Source organism: Xiphias gladius, chromosome 4, assembly GCF_016859285.1.
Source record: "Xiphias gladius isolate SHS-SW01 ecotype Sanya breed wild chromosome 4, ASM1685928v1, whole genome shotgun sequence".
In the NCBI taxonomy this organism is placed as follows: domain Eukaryota; kingdom Metazoa; phylum Chordata; class Actinopteri; order Istiophoriformes; family Xiphiidae; genus Xiphias; species Xiphias gladius.
Genome location: NC_053403.1, coordinates 25,770,142 through 25,784,853, shown reverse-complemented (window position 1 = coordinate 25,784,853; position 14,712 = coordinate 25,770,142). Strand labels below are relative to the sequence as shown.

Below are 14,712 nucleotides of genomic sequence, written 5' to 3'. Positions count from 1 at the left end.
CGAGGGGGACGGGGGGCGGTGGGCGGAGGAGGGATGTGGGGGGGGGGGGCAGCCAAGGTGTGGGCTTCGGGCTCTACTGGCTCATCTCTGATGGGAAACCAGATCCAGACTCAAACGGATCGTCTAGAACACAGAGGACAGATGTGAATCTGCTCTGCACCGGGGGCGGAATGTCACTAAGTTCACTTTCCTCCTGCACCACCGCGCCGACCTGAGAGCGGGAGGCGCCGGCTAAAACGCACACAAGCAGCCGTGAATCAGTGCCGATAGACGGACACTGGGACGAAGAGCGGCACTGCGCCGCATTTAGCCGACGGGCGAGCGCGTTTCCCTCGGGGACACTTTCGCGACGCGCTACCGATACTTTCAGCTCAGAGAAAGATCCGGACACTTTGCGAGTGTAATGAATCGGCAGGTCGTGAAATCTTTCAGGCAGCTAATGAGCCCGAAAAGAGAGCAGACACTTAAGAGCCGAGGTTTCACCTCCCCCCGTTGCTTTGACCGGACCGAACTGCCCCAAACTTTTGTCCCCAGTTTGAAGACAAATGAGTCTCAATAGTGTCGAAGCCCGACGCGCGCAACGCGCTGTTTACACTGACAACGCGCCCGCGACGCCGGTATAAGTGACAGCGGCTTGATACCGTCACACCGCGGCCGGGACGCGTCCCGCGGCCCCCCTGAGTCGCTATGGTGTTTATGATCAGGGATTTCCACCGCTCCTCGGGTCAAACTACGACCGTGCCCGTGCATTTTGTAACTTTCCACTGAACCACTTGGGTCTCCCGTACTGCGCTTCGCCGGTGCACAGCACCACCTAGTGACGGAACCGATGCGACGCAGGTGTAATGGACGGGGGCAGGCCACTGTGTTACATGGTGCGTGTTTCAGGGTTTAATGGGGTCACGGGGCTAACGAGGGGAATAAGAACCGGGCTACGGGCCAGCGAGTGGCCTGGTCGTCGCTTGAGATCGGACAGAGGTCCGAACCGCACCCGGCTGCCACTGCACGGAGCTCCAGCAGGAGGACTCAGAGACGGGTGCCGGTGCCACGCAAGGCGGCTTCTGGGTTCACATTCACCTACTTTACAAGATGTGGACGTGGGAATGAAAAGGCGGCATGTGGCAGGAGCAGGCGACGATAAACTCAAACTGGACCTGGGTTCTGCTGCTGCTGCTGGCTACTGCAGACAGTTATACTGCTAGGCCTGTAGTTAGAGGATGGGTTCGCGTGCTCGGAAAGAGTACCGACGTGCCCACGTGTACATTGTCTCTGGAATCGCTCCTCCTGTCCGCACTGGACCAAGGTGCGGGCTCCGAGTATGAATGTCTTCGACGGTACAGCTGAGGCCGAGTTCGACAAAAACGGCGGGAATGGTCCGGAGTTACAGTGTCGGTAGTCCGAGAGCACCGGGACAGTAACGGAGAGCCGGTGTGACTGTGACTGCGGACGATTGTTTGAGCGTTTGAAAGCATTTTACACGTGGACTCACACCGACATGGTTTTATTGTTTTCAATCGCCGGATTCTTTTCACAGCCAGCGAGGACCAAAGTCTGGTTCGGTGCAGACGCAGGCATGTGAATACTGTTTGTAGCTGACGAAGCCGGCGAGGGCTCAGTCGTGCACTGCAGGCGTCCGCTCGCGATCCTTAAACACTGCGGACTCCTGACTTCCACCAGGTTGGTGTTCTGGTTTCCTTGGGGCCACTCGGGCACGTGTGAGCGTGACCCCCACCTACCGGCCGCGCAGTCCTCGACCTGCTCCACGCACACGCCGGGGGAGAGGAGTGGGTCCGATCCACCTTGGAGCGGTGTGAGGATAATGATAACAATGGGCGTAGCGCCCCGTGCTCGCGCTGGATGGAGAACTCCTTCACGGCTAGTTTTGCGCTCAGCGCCATCACCCTGCACAGCGGCATCTGACGCGTGGTAGTTGCTGTCGTGCCTGTACACCTCTAACCACGTTACCCGTGTTTATGTTACATATACACTGAGGAGGTCCTCGTCTTTGACGCTCAGATCACGCGCCCGACCTGCGCGCCGTCATCCTCGCCTGCTGAATGTAACCTCCTCATTTTCGCAGTTTGTTTGATTTTATCACTCTTTTTTTGCATTCATTTCTCGCGCGGCTGTATCATGTGACATGTGCTGTAAAGTGTCAACATTCGCTGCATCGGAGCGACACAGCGGAGCTGGAGTTACTGACCCATCAGAGCACAGTTTTTTTTTTCTTTTATTCATTCATTTCATTGAACATTGAAAGAAAACAAAACACAGCAAACTGGAAACTATCAACATTATTATCCTGAGGCACAGCAAATTTATTCTTTGAATCAAGAACCTGTCACACAGTCCAGCTATTGACCGCATGAATGAAACAGTAAATGTTTAAATGTAAGTTAAGCAAAAAGAAAAAGGAGAGCAAACACCTAAAACAGACGTGTATAATTAATATATATAATAATGCTTCAGGTGTGCTTTTCTTTACCGGTGGAGTCGATGTGTTTGTCGCCGTTGCAGAGATCCGTCAGACCCTGACCGGGCAGAGGCGACAGTGAGAGGCCTCCCCAAGCTGTGTGGTACTGCTGTAAACTGGGCACATGCTCCTGAGCCAGATGCTTTTTCCTGGCCTCTCTCCTCTTGTTACAGAGCAGGTAGATTATCTCGATGATGTTGAGGAGCACCGAGATGCCCGAGACCACAAGCATGAAGATGATGAAGATCGTCTTCTCTGTGGGACGAGAAATGTAACACTGGGCACCGGTTCCAACGGCACAAGGTTCCGTAGTGCATTTGAAGAGTGAGACCAGGACGACAGGGCCAAAGATGTAGAACTGGCCCACAGTGAAACCGACCTCCAGGAGGATCTTGGATACCAGCTGGATCATGTAAGTGCAAAAGAGGATGCCTTTTATCTTCACCTTCCCTCTCTCATCCGTGTACCTGGGTTTCAGTGCACTTCCGTTGGCGCTGTACCGCTGTGCCTCCATCATCCTCTTCTCTTTGTGGATGATGTGGACAGCGTGGCCCAGGTAGACCAGCGTGGGTGTTGACACAAAGGTGATCTGCAGGACCCAATAATGAACATAGGAGATTGGGAACATCCAGTTGTAGCAGGCATGTTGGCAACCCGGTTGGAACGTTTCGCAGTAGAACTCCGTCACTTCATCTCCCCAGACTTTGTCTGCAGCGGTACCCAGGACGAAGATCCTGAACAGGAAGAGGACACTCATCCAGATCTTCCCCACCACAGTGGAGTGAGACTGGACCTTGTCTAGCAGCGTGGACAGGTAAGACCAGTCACCCATGGCTGGAAACTAACGTCTAAAGTGAAGGAGAAACACACAGACGTCAAACTTACAGATGTGGGTTGTACAATAAATGGAACTAGCTCAAAGATCATCAATCATCAGGAGCACGAGTCCTTTCCCTTTTATTTATCAGGCCGTTTACAATTCCCTCTGAGAGAAGACCACACTAAAGAAGCGTCTGCGTAAAGCAAAATGAAAACCATGATATTCTGTCAGAATCTGGGTCTGCGGGACAGAACCGTCATAAAACTGAATTTAAGCCTTCAAAAACGTCCTTCTCTACCTGCATGGAGCCAAACTCATCAAAGACTCACGCAGAGAAGGGTGTCGCCCGTCAGAGGGCTCAGCAGATTTACGACGGCCGGACTCCCAGTGCAGGGTTTGCTGATCGGTCAAAACATCCCATGTCACTGTGTGTAGTGACTATCAAACTATCAAACCACTTACTCCTGGTCACAGTGACGTGCAGGAGCAGCTTTAACAACTTCTCACATGGTTAATCACACACTGCATATGCTCCTGGTAGAAACAGCCAATCAGACACGAGCATGCACCGCACATTGACCATATTGTTCAAGCCTTGACATTGTCTCAGTGAGATGTTATCTGTAAAAGTCTATATGGTTTTGTTCTTTTCCAGTTCAAGTTTCAAGAGACAAAAAGAGAAATAACTGGTGCACGGAGGCAAATCTGCTGCTGGTAGATGAGGGAGAGAAAAACGGGTAACACGTAGAATCTGGTTCCACACTGACCCCTAGAGACAAGAAACATGCTTGGAAAGAAACTGCAAACAAAATAAGTACGGCAAGTGCGGGAATATATCCTGTTGTTTGCAGCCCTGAAATTGCAAAAAGGTAAAGAAAGCAGCAGTCCAAAATTTCCCCTTTAGCAGCCTGGTCAATACAGGCCCACATGTCCCCGAGCTACGGCTCCATAAGTACAGACGCACGCTTCTCACGGCGGCTGGTTGCTCAAGATGTGCAACGACCCTCATGCTGAGGCGGCAAGGTGGCGTTTGTCTTAAAGAAACACTGAAATACACGTTAGTAAACGAGTGTTTTACTTCAAGGTGTCAGAAACAGAAAATGTACTCGCCTGTTAGGCTTCAGAGGTTAGAAAGTCTTTGCCATGAGCCCATCACAGAAGAGCTGGAGTGCGGACAACGAAAGATGTGATACGCTGACCAGAGGGAGACTTAAATACGGCGGAGGCCTATGGGTTTGGTCCGAATGACTCACACCACGTACACTTCAGTGTGACACTCGCAGCTTCTCCTTTCACTCAAACTCATGATGGTTCTGATGATTTTGGTGAAAATATTTCATCACCCTCAGTTCCTGTTAAGGAAGCCTGACACCAGTTTTTTCTACCGTTAACTCCTACTGTAAATCATATTTTGTCTTACCTCCCACGGCAGGAGACAGATAAGTCACAGATCTTTCACCCAGAAGACGCCTGTATTCTTGTCATACACACACCCTGTCTATGTGAAATGTGAATCAGAAATGCGTCCAAACAGGAAGGTATGAAGTTGATGTTAGTTATGAGTAGGTCTTCTGAGGTCAAAGTGCAAACTTTAAAGAACATAACAGACTTTCATTTATTTTGTGAAATCAAGTCAAGTCAAATTTCTATTCATTTGGCCCAATATCACAAACCACAAATTTGCCACACAGTACTATAACAATCTGTCCTCGGACCCTGGAACTGGAAAAGGAAAAACCCTTTAATGGGGAAAAGTGGAAGAAACCTCAGGGAGAGCAACAGAGGACGAATCCCTCCTCAAGATGGACAGACAGAATATAGAAATTGTTAGTAGAGAATAGACCAACATAGTAGATTTACAGTACGGACAATCTGGATGACAACCCTGTAGACTGTAAACATTAATGAAGAAAATGATCCGGGAGGACGTGGAGCAACTTCCGGGACCTGAGCCACACGACCTCCTGTCCACCGGGAAGACCTGGAGAGAGGACAGAACACACAAACACACGAGAGGCAAAACCAAGCACATCATTCACATGTCAGATACAAGGAGCAGGCTGGACTCCTGGAGGACAAAGATCCAGGTCCACATGTGGAATAAGGCACCGTCAGCCAGGAGAGGGAGAGAGAGATCCCAGGACGGCTGATGGTCCAGCACAGAGAGAGAGACAGCCCGGACGCTCACGTGCTTGAGGGAACAAACAAACAGAGGGTTAGAAAGATACAGAGGTTTTCAGAAAGTTTACAGTGATCTCAAAGAATAGCAATTTAAGGTGAGATGAGTTTTAAGTTTGGATCTGAAGGCCTCAGTGGAGTCAGACCGTCTGATGTCAGCAGGGAGGTTGTTCCAGAGGAAGAGGACACGATGGGAAAAGGCCCTGTGGCCTGCTGACTGCTCGTCAACTCTGGGGACAGACAGGAGCCCTGAAGAGCACAGATGGCATATAAGGTATGAAGGGGCCTGCCCTTTTTGCATTTTGTCTGTCATTAGAAGCACCTTAAAGTCTGATCTGACATGGAGAGGGAGCCAGTGAGGAGAAGCTAAAACTGGTGTAATGTGGTCAAAGTGTTTTCTGGTTTTGGTTCAAATTCTAGCTGCAGCAATCTGAACCATTTGAAGACTTTTAGTACGAACGCGTGTCAGGCCCGAAAGCTAAAGCTTACAATAATCAAGTCCGGATGACACAAAGGTGTGAATCGGGGTCTCGGCCTCCGCCATGGACAGAAAAGACTGAATTCTAGCTCCGTTGCGTCGGTGAAAAAAGGCGTCTCGTCGACGTCTTTAATGTGCTGATCGAAGGAGAGGGTAAGATGGGACACCGAGGTTCTTGGCTGTCAGACTATGAGAAATCACACAGTTGTCGAGGGTTGCTGTTGATTGACGACTCGTCGCATGGTGTCTATGTCGGGCCGGGCCAATGACCAGCATCTCAGTTTTATCTTAATTTAGGAGCAGGGAGTTATGTGAAATCCAGCCTTTCGGGGCACACAAGCAGGCGTCCAATTAATGATTTGAGAGGGATCATCCGCCTTTAGAGGTGTAGATCTGTAGAGCTGCTGCTAGTTGATGTATTAATTGGAATACGACACTTTATATTTTTGTTGGCCTGCATACATGGCAGTGTGGCGATACACTATTGATTACGTGGAGAATTTTGTTTTGAGGGATTTCACTTCACCATCATCAGCAGTGGGACGACAATTAGTCCTTTGGGATTCACACATTTAGGGAACATGTGAGCAACGCGGCAGGGGAGAGAGACAGTCTCAGTGCTGGAGACCTGATCAGGTCAGTCACTGCCTGGGGTTCAGAGGTTACTTCAGGACTGAGTATAATAAATCATGTACAAGATGCTAGTCTTACTCACAATGTTTGCATTGCATCCGAAATACACACAGCAGGCTAGTAGCTGTCTACAGTGTTTATTTGGGTTGCAGGTGACGTACAGAGCCTTAATTCCAATAATATGAACCAGATTGATTGAATGTAGAGGATTATCTATCTCTGTAAACGCTGCATTAAAATGTTGGTTTTTCCCCAGGCAAACATGTTATCATTCAGGCGGAGTGTGGACATCTGTGGGATCACAAAAAATAAGTTGTATCCTACTCTGGGGCGATAGTTTATACATACCAATACATGGCTGTAGCATGTAGCAGGATGGTGTAGTTGTCCTCCGGTTAGGAACAGTAACAGTGCAGCGTCTCCGTGATAGGGTTCGTCCACCCAAGAGCACGGTCGAGTTCATTTTTCACTGTAAAACGTGCCACTCTCTACATAACTTGGTCACAATAACCCAATGTATCCAAATGAACACATTAAAAATTCCCGTTCATGTCAAATAAACTAGTATCAGCTGATACACCGTATCACTTTAATTATCAGATGCTAAAACACTAGCCTCAGATTTAGCTACTGGGGCGCTGGGGGGGCCAGTACAATCTACTGAGCCACCACTGGCCCCGCGTTCGTCCCACTCTCTGAGCAGTGTGTAGTTTTCCTGTTCTTTACTGCCTGGTTGTTTGAGTCAACACACATTTAGTCTTAGGACTAGGCTGCACTTTTCCTGGAGGAAAGGACGCTCTTCAAGAAGGGGCCTCAAGTTGGCCAAATTAAAAAATGTCCTTCAAATTTGCCCAAAGCAGTTGACAAACAGAAAGCCTGGAGCTTTCTGGGCCCTTTGAGCGACGGGTGAATCGAGCCGTGGCTACAGAGCAACGTGCTGAACTTTTCGTTGCTCTAGGAGAAGTGAGCATGAAAAACATGACATTTTTAGGGGAGTGAGACTTATTCATCCATACTGGAACAGCAGTTGTGGCGTAAGCAGTGGGTAACATCTGCCTAAACATGTGTGCATTTCAACACCACTGAGTGACAGACATGCACGTCGTGGTTAGGGGAGTGTGGGCAGGTCCATTGGACCTGCGAGCGTTTGATGATTCTGCAATCACCCGCGTGAACTATAAGAGAGAAGTGAGAGAATTCCAGGCACAGTAAAGGGACTGACTGAACAAGGCAGTGTTCATCACTGAGGTAGGAGAAGTTATTACTGCGTGAAGAGATAATATTGTACAGATGCAATATCAATTGTGAATCCGTTGAAATGTGAAAACCAATGAATTGTATGATTATATTTCACAGCTTTCAGGAACTGAGGTTTGATTTATGAGCAGCCTGAGAATGTAAAATGTGTCGTTATAAAATGTTAACAGCACATCTGAGAAAGATGCTTTCTACTGGCGGTCTACATGTCATTTCAGATACTCTCTGAAATCCCGTTTATTATCTGGCAGCTACAGTCTAATGATACCGGCACTGTTGTCAGACAATCATTTCAAATTCCAAATGTTACAGAATTTAAAAGAATGTTGTGGCATTATGGAGAGATGCATTTGTAGACAAATGCAAGTGATGAATCCAATCGAAGGTCTTTCTGTCCCTCTGTCTGTAATACTGGTGCTTCTGCTTCAGTGCATTAGGCAGCCAGGCTCCTGAGCAATACTTGGAGTGTGTGTTTGAGTGACTTTCACCTGTGGTCTGCTGTAACCTGGTTGACCAGCGAGCATTCTGTAATAGCATTTATTTATGTAGGCTCTGAGGCAGCTACGCTTCAGTCGGATTTTGTAAGAATTTTTCTTTAAAAAGCTGAGTCACTGGAACGCCCCAATCTCCGCATTGGCGTCTAGAGTCCACTCAGCATAAATTACACAATGTGCTTTCAGACTGAAACTTATGGACTTCTGAAGTATCGCTATTCTGCAACTGTTCCTAAAAATCTAAATATAGCAACGCTCCTTCTTCGCCCTGAAAGCAGTAAAGTAGCTCGTTGGTCAGTGTGCTGCAAACAACCCGTGACGGTTTCCAAAAGTCACGAATGACCCGTCAGCTCTGTGGTTAAGCTGAACAGTGAAGCCGGGACGAAGATAAATTCAAGATTGTGCTTTCTGTTTTGGTGCAATCTGTGCTGTGAGCTCAGCTTTGTCTAACTTAGACCGTGGGTATTTGCACAGCCAGCTGACAGCAGCACTGAAGCACAGTGCACAAGGCTGGATCAAGGCTGTGGCCCTTAGTCAGTTAGTTGGCCGCGATCTGTGCACCTCGTGCCTGTCTGTCCTACTTGGGGGACGGATCCCTCCCCTGTTGTTCTTCCCACTGAAGGTGTTTTTTTTTCCTTATCTGAATCAAGCATCTGAGGACAGGGTGGGGTTTTGTATGATTTGTGGCCGTCTAAGTACAGTAGGACGGACTTGGACCTCTTTGGAGAAAAGGACACGATTGAAGCGTGTGCCGCCGCCCTGCTTGATTTCCTCGTACAGTAATCACACTACCTGATTGCAGCGTAAATTCCAGCGTTACCCTCACAGATCAATATTTCTTTCTTGCCCCCGTCAGAACTGTTACATCACATCTGTTTTCAGGGCCGCGTGCAGGTCACTTCTGGTAAACAGAACTACGGGACCATACCCTTAAACCCCATCGTGCTTGGTCCACCTTTGCTACTGTTAGGGGACAGTCATTATTCTCTTGACCACCAGAGAAAAGCACAAGGTTGTTAAAAGCCTTTCCACTCATCTCTGGTGAGAACAGCCTCAATAAAACACGGTCAAACCCCTTTTAAGGATTATTCTGAGTGCCAGATGCATATTCCCAAAGCCTTACGTTAACGTTGCCCCCGGACTCATTTTAGCAGTCAGTACCCGTGGATTTCCGCAAGTCAATTTTATGCCATATGACCCTTTACGACTTCTGTGAATTTGTGATGAAATATACAGTACAGAGTTTTTCTTCTTCAGTGTCTTTTGGTTGTGATTTATTTTGCACTCCCCGAATCTTTCCTTGGAACTGCAAACCTGCCCGTTCATACACGAGAGAGGGCCGGTAAATGTGGACTGGGGACTGTATTGCTGCCGTATCACTTTTTCTCTCAATCCTGCCACATCTTATTTCAGTGTCCGGTTTGAACTCTCCTGTGTGTAAGATGTGCTACACAGTTAAGGTTGCCTCACGCTGACTTCGCAGACATGACTTGTGGCAGGGGCCAACTGTGTATTCATCCGTGCTTTCTCTGTCTTCTCTCTCACAGGCTTTCATCATGGGGGATTGGTCCTTCCTGTCAGCTTTGTTGGACAAGGTGCAGTCACACTCCACTGTAGTGGGGAAGGTTTGGATGAGTGTTCTTTTCCTCTTCAGGATCTTTATCCTGGCCGCTGGCATCGATACAATATGGGGAGATGAACAAGCAAACATGAACTGTAACACCAACAGCCTTGGCTGCAAGAACGCCTGCTACGATCGAAGCTTCCCCATTTCTCACCCACGCTTCTGGGTCCTCCAGATCCTGATTGTCTCCACGCCAACACTCATCTATCTGGGCCACGTCCTGCTGGTGATTCGCAGAGAAAACAAGCTGAGGAGACGCATGGAGCAGAAACTTGGTAAGAATGGGTTGATTAAAGCTCCAAAGTATTCAGACGAACATGGCAAAGTGCAGCTCAAGGGCGTCCTGCTGGTCAGCTACATGATACAACTTGTGGCCAAGGTCCTGCTGGAAGTGGCATTCATCGCAGGCCAGTACTACATCTACGGCTCCTTAGTTATGCCATTTAGGATTAAATGTGATCGACATCCCTGTCCAAATGAGGTACATTGCTTCATAAGTCGCCCCACAGAGAAAACCATCTTTATCCTCTTTATGTTGGTGATGGCCGCCTTCTCTGTGATCCTCAACATCGTGGAGATGTGTCACCTGATCTGCTCAAAGTTGAGCGAGAGGAAAAGGAGGAGCAGCGATTTGGTTCCCTCAGAGGTGTGCAGTGTCATCAAACCGAACCACAGTGAGAAAGTCACATTTTGTTGAAGGACTGGGAACGGAGATGGTCAGCGCTCAGATGGATCCTGCAGTCTGCCAAGGACCATGCTTCCTGCTTTGCTCAAGATTGTTAGGCATAAATATTGAGATAAGTCATATATAGGTTTAATTGTCAGAATGCTACATGTATCTGATGTATCTACATTAATTCATGATATATTTTACTTTCTTATTTACAGCTTTGAATAAATCAGGTCTGTGGAGTAGCAGCAAAAATTGCATTCAACCCTTTCTATCACAAGAGGTCGATGTAAAGGGGACATTGTGTGATCCAACAACTGCTGATTAATGTGGAGCTTGTGCTTGTGTGAATCTTGAACAAATCTCTGAGTTTACAGTCAAAGGGAATCTCAAATTCCCAGCAACAACAGTGTTGCGTATTTCAAATGTAGATTGGGTCAATATCGTTATCTGGTTCTTTCTCCATGAGATCAACCAAAGGACAGAGTTTATGGAAAGGAAGGCCACGCTCTTACAGAAGTCATCTCTGCATATTGTGGCTGAAGCACTGGCTCAGGGTCATTTTCAAACTTCAGCTACATATAAATGTTGTGTTTAGTTAAGCTTAGTTCAGGGCTGACAATCTCCATTGCATATTACTTTCTTATAGGTTTTATTTTTGACGCTGTGCCTGTGTATTTGTTTCTACAACGGGTCACACAAAAAATGTTATATCGTTTCATTTTAAGATTTTCATGGGTGAAAACACAGTTCTTTATTCTACTGCTGTAGTGGAATATTTTTCCTTCAAGCCTGAAACTGATTTTTAATCATGAAAAACATTAAATGAATAAAGCAGCGTAAAAAGTGGATAATGTGGCTTTATACCTTTTACCTTAGTACATTATATCACTCTTTACACTGCTATTTACCACTGACATTACTCACTGTTATGACATTAAATACTGTTTTAAATCACTTACTTAAAGGCTGAAATAATGAACAGTCTTACAGTAAAACACTCGCAGAATGTTTGTAGCTTTGTTCTCAGGGCTGTCCAAACTTTTCCTGCCTGGAGCCACGAGGAGAACAAAGTCAACGTCCCTGGGCCACGAGCCTTTTAACTTAAGAGAATATCTTCATGGTAAAGGTTTAATCCGTTTGTGCTGCACACTTGAACCTGCGGTGAGACGGTTTTAACGCTTTTACATTTCACTCAGCAGTAAATATCCCTCCTAGTTGACGACTGAGCTCCTTTGTCAGGTGTCTCATCACATGACTTTGCAATAAGCTCCAGCTGCTCGTGCTCCTGTTCTCCTTCCACATCAGCTGAGAAAGAACCTGAGAACAGGTTCATGTTCTCCACGGCAGCAAAATCCAGCAAGTGCTGGGCCGTCTACTCAGGGCTACTCGGTTCACAAGGCTGTGAGCCTTTTCTGTCGAAAAACGGTCCATTTCAGATCTCAGACAACAGAGGCACTCCAGAGCTGGGCCACGGCTAGACCAGTGCGCATCTCAGTGGTAGATTACCTCCCGCAGGAAAGCCTCGCCGATTTAGCCTCTGGATCGGATGAGATGAATAGTTTTCACCACGGTACTCATCACATCACAGAGCGTGTTGTCAATGTGTCATTGGAGATCACCTAAAATCAGTTTGTAATTCTGTTCTGTTACTAATACTGGGCCAGTCAGAAATGTGTATTCAACAAACGTGTAATGATGAGTTTTACTTTCCTTTGTCAAATGAATTATTGTTTTTATCATTTTGTTTTGAGATGTTTCAGAGGTTGTACTGATACAAAAGTACAGACTTAAATAACAGCTTGTTTTGCACATACTGGGCTGAGGGTAGATCTGACTGCTGCCCTTCAGCCTGGGAGATAAAGTGTAGCTCCTCCACCTGTTCTTTCACACTGTAAGTGTCACAAGTTTAAATTGTGAATCATTTAGTTCTGTGAAATGTAATAAAATTATGAGGACAAGGAGGAAACAGCATAACAATGACATTTGGGGTTTTATTTTCGATGACTCTGTGGAATCAGTTGTCCAGATAATGCCTCCTGTTGCAGCGTGGACTGTTTAAAACATGGTGAACAGCATGCGCCTCAGACTTCCTCAAATATCCACATTAGATGTTGAAACAATGTCTGCCAAAAAGTGAACTTGCAAGAAAATGAGGAAGTCTCTGTTTAGTTCATGCATTGGTATGTACAGGAAAGGTTCACGTATTAGCCTCTCTGAGTTTTCACCTCGCAACATTGCTCAATAAGGCCCCGATTGGTCCAGAGACAGCGCTAAAAGACCAAATAGCAGCCGCTTTATCTCTTTATCATCATGACAGATTTTATCTGTGTGGTCAAAGTTAAACTAATTTATACCACAGAAGTGGTATAAATTAATTAAAAACACATAAGAGAGCCATGGTTTTGCTTCTTGTGATATTCTCCTTAACTTCAACCGACACTGGTAAGTGTAGTGGAGGTGTTTGGATCTGCACCTCCATGTGGAGAATAAATTGCACTTAATCACTTTGTTATCAGTTTTAGTTGAGTTTTTTTGAGATGTGATTTTTAAATATAATCCCTTCGACTTGAAATGGTGGATAATCTGTTGAAATTGAGATGTGGTCCACCTCGGACATGTTGCTGAAATGGGAGGCAACGAGACCCGTGTTTAACCGGAAGTGGGCCTGCTCTCTTCGCTCACTGTTGCAGTAATATCATCAGGGACATTTGTGGATGCCACTTTTTCATGATGGCCTGCAGCACGCAACACTGTGTGTTTGGAATAATTGTAAAGGGGTCTGAAATTCATTCATGAACACTGCCTGCTACAAGGATAACAGCAGGCTAATAAACAAAGCTAACTTTTGAGCTGCTACTCTGAGCACCCCGGTCAGATCCGGATTTTATGCTCTTAATGCAATAACAGAAACAGAAAAATATGCTGATGACAATACTATTCTGACACGAATTCATTCATCTCTCAAGATTCATTTCAGTAAAATGAAGCTTGTGTGCGACACGTAATCCATCACACATTGAAAAGCAATTTTTTTTTGTGGTGTACTCAGTGTCAGAGAGCAGGTCTGATCTGAAACAGCACCACACTTGGGAGCACACCGAAGCTATGTTACCTAAAAACCTGATCCTAAAGACAAACAATAGGCAAAATGGTGAAATACTGTGAAATTTTACCGTGAATACTTTAATTTCCTGCATTGAAAGGCTGCTGACGAACAGCCTGCCTTTAAGAGTGAGGTCAGTGTCTATGAACACACCAACATGTTGAAGTTTCATTCACAACAACTTAACTATCAATTACACCTGAGAATGAATAAAGAATAAATAAAGGCATCTAAATATTTACAGTGATATTTACAGTTGGTTTTTTTCTAATTGATTTTCATAGCAGAGTCAAACTAAAGGAAACTAAAGGTTTTTGGATGGTAGGAAGTCAATCATCATCATTCATGAATGTTTCCTATAAGACTGGATGCATGTGCTACGCAGTCTGTCACTGGTGTGAGGAGACAATAATCATCATAAAAAACGAGTTGTTCTTCATAGTGATGATATGCTGGAAAGATTACATCCATCTGGCCTGGGAGTGGATACGGGTGTCAAGAAAAAGGTCGTATTGGCTGCCATGCGTCATGGATGGATGGAGTGAAAGGTCTCCAAGTCCCAGGCAAAAATAAAAGCGCTCAGCTTAAAAAACATCTCCCGGCTTCGTTATTTACTCCGCAGGAGCGGGATATATCAGGCATCCACATCAGGTACATTGTATACAGAGAGGGAAGGGATGTCCCTGCTGGAAACCAAATCTCTCTACTGTGCCAAAAGTAGCAAATACTGACATGTTTCTCAACCGTTTTGAACACAATGAAAAATATGTTGAAAATACCGTCACTGTATATCTGGCATTGTCCTGGTTGTGTTTCATTTTTTTGCTACTAAAACGCCCAATAACTCAAAACCAGGAAAGGATGTATATCTGTATACATAGGTGGTCTAAGTGGTACTGACCAATGGTACATTTTGATCTGACCTACCAATATTTTAGAAATAAGAAAGCACGAACAAATCCAAAAAAAGACTGATTCA

At 46.2% G+C, this 14,712-nt stretch overlaps 2 protein-coding genes across 4 annotated transcripts; one reads left to right on the top strand and one right to left on the bottom strand.

Annotated features, from left to right (window-relative positions):
* Nucleotides 1–2,261: 2,261 nt before the first annotated feature.
* Nucleotides 2,262–11,964, bottom strand: LOC120789119 (gap junction Cx32.2 protein-like). Of its 3 annotated transcripts, XM_040125629.1 has the most exons (3): nucleotides 11,590–11,964; nucleotides 5,154–5,274; nucleotides 2,262–3,321 (listed from the first exon to the last, which is right to left on the bottom strand). In XM_040125629.1, the coding sequence occupies exon 3, from the start codon at nucleotides 3,303–3,305 to the stop codon at nucleotides 2,466–2,468; it is 840 nt and encodes a 279-aa protein (XP_039981563.1). In that variant the 5' UTR covers nucleotides 3,306–3,321; nucleotides 5,154–5,274; nucleotides 11,590–11,964; the 3' UTR covers nucleotides 2,262–2,465. The 3 variants fall into 3 exon arrangements, with proteins under 3 accessions (XP_039981563.1, XP_039981564.1, XP_039981562.1); XM_040125630.1 differs by lacking the exon at nucleotides 5,154–5,274; XM_040125628.1 differs by lacking the exons at nucleotides 5,154–5,274; nucleotides 11,590–11,964 and adding an exon at nucleotides 4,404–4,914.
* LOC120789121 (gap junction Cx32.2 protein-like) lies at nucleotides 7,765–11,600 on the top strand. The gene is made up of 2 exons (XM_040125631.1): nucleotides 7,765–7,830; nucleotides 9,881–11,600. The coding sequence occupies exon 2, from the start codon at nucleotides 9,890–9,892 to the stop codon at nucleotides 10,652–10,654; it is 765 nt and encodes a 254-aa protein (XP_039981565.1). The 5' UTR covers nucleotides 7,765–7,830; nucleotides 9,881–9,889; the 3' UTR covers nucleotides 10,655–11,600.
* Nucleotides 11,965–14,712: the final 2,748 nt, after the last annotated feature.

What these genes read in the sequence shown, in the direction of transcription:
- LOC120789119 (XM_040125629.1), bottom strand. Translation starts at nt 3,305, where the DNA reads ATGGGTGACTGGTCTTACCTGTCCACGCTGCTAGACAAGGTCCAGTCT.
- LOC120789121 (XM_040125631.1), top strand. Translation starts at nt 9,890, where the DNA reads ATGGGGGATTGGTCCTTCCTGTCAGCTTTGTTGGACAAGGTGCAGTCA.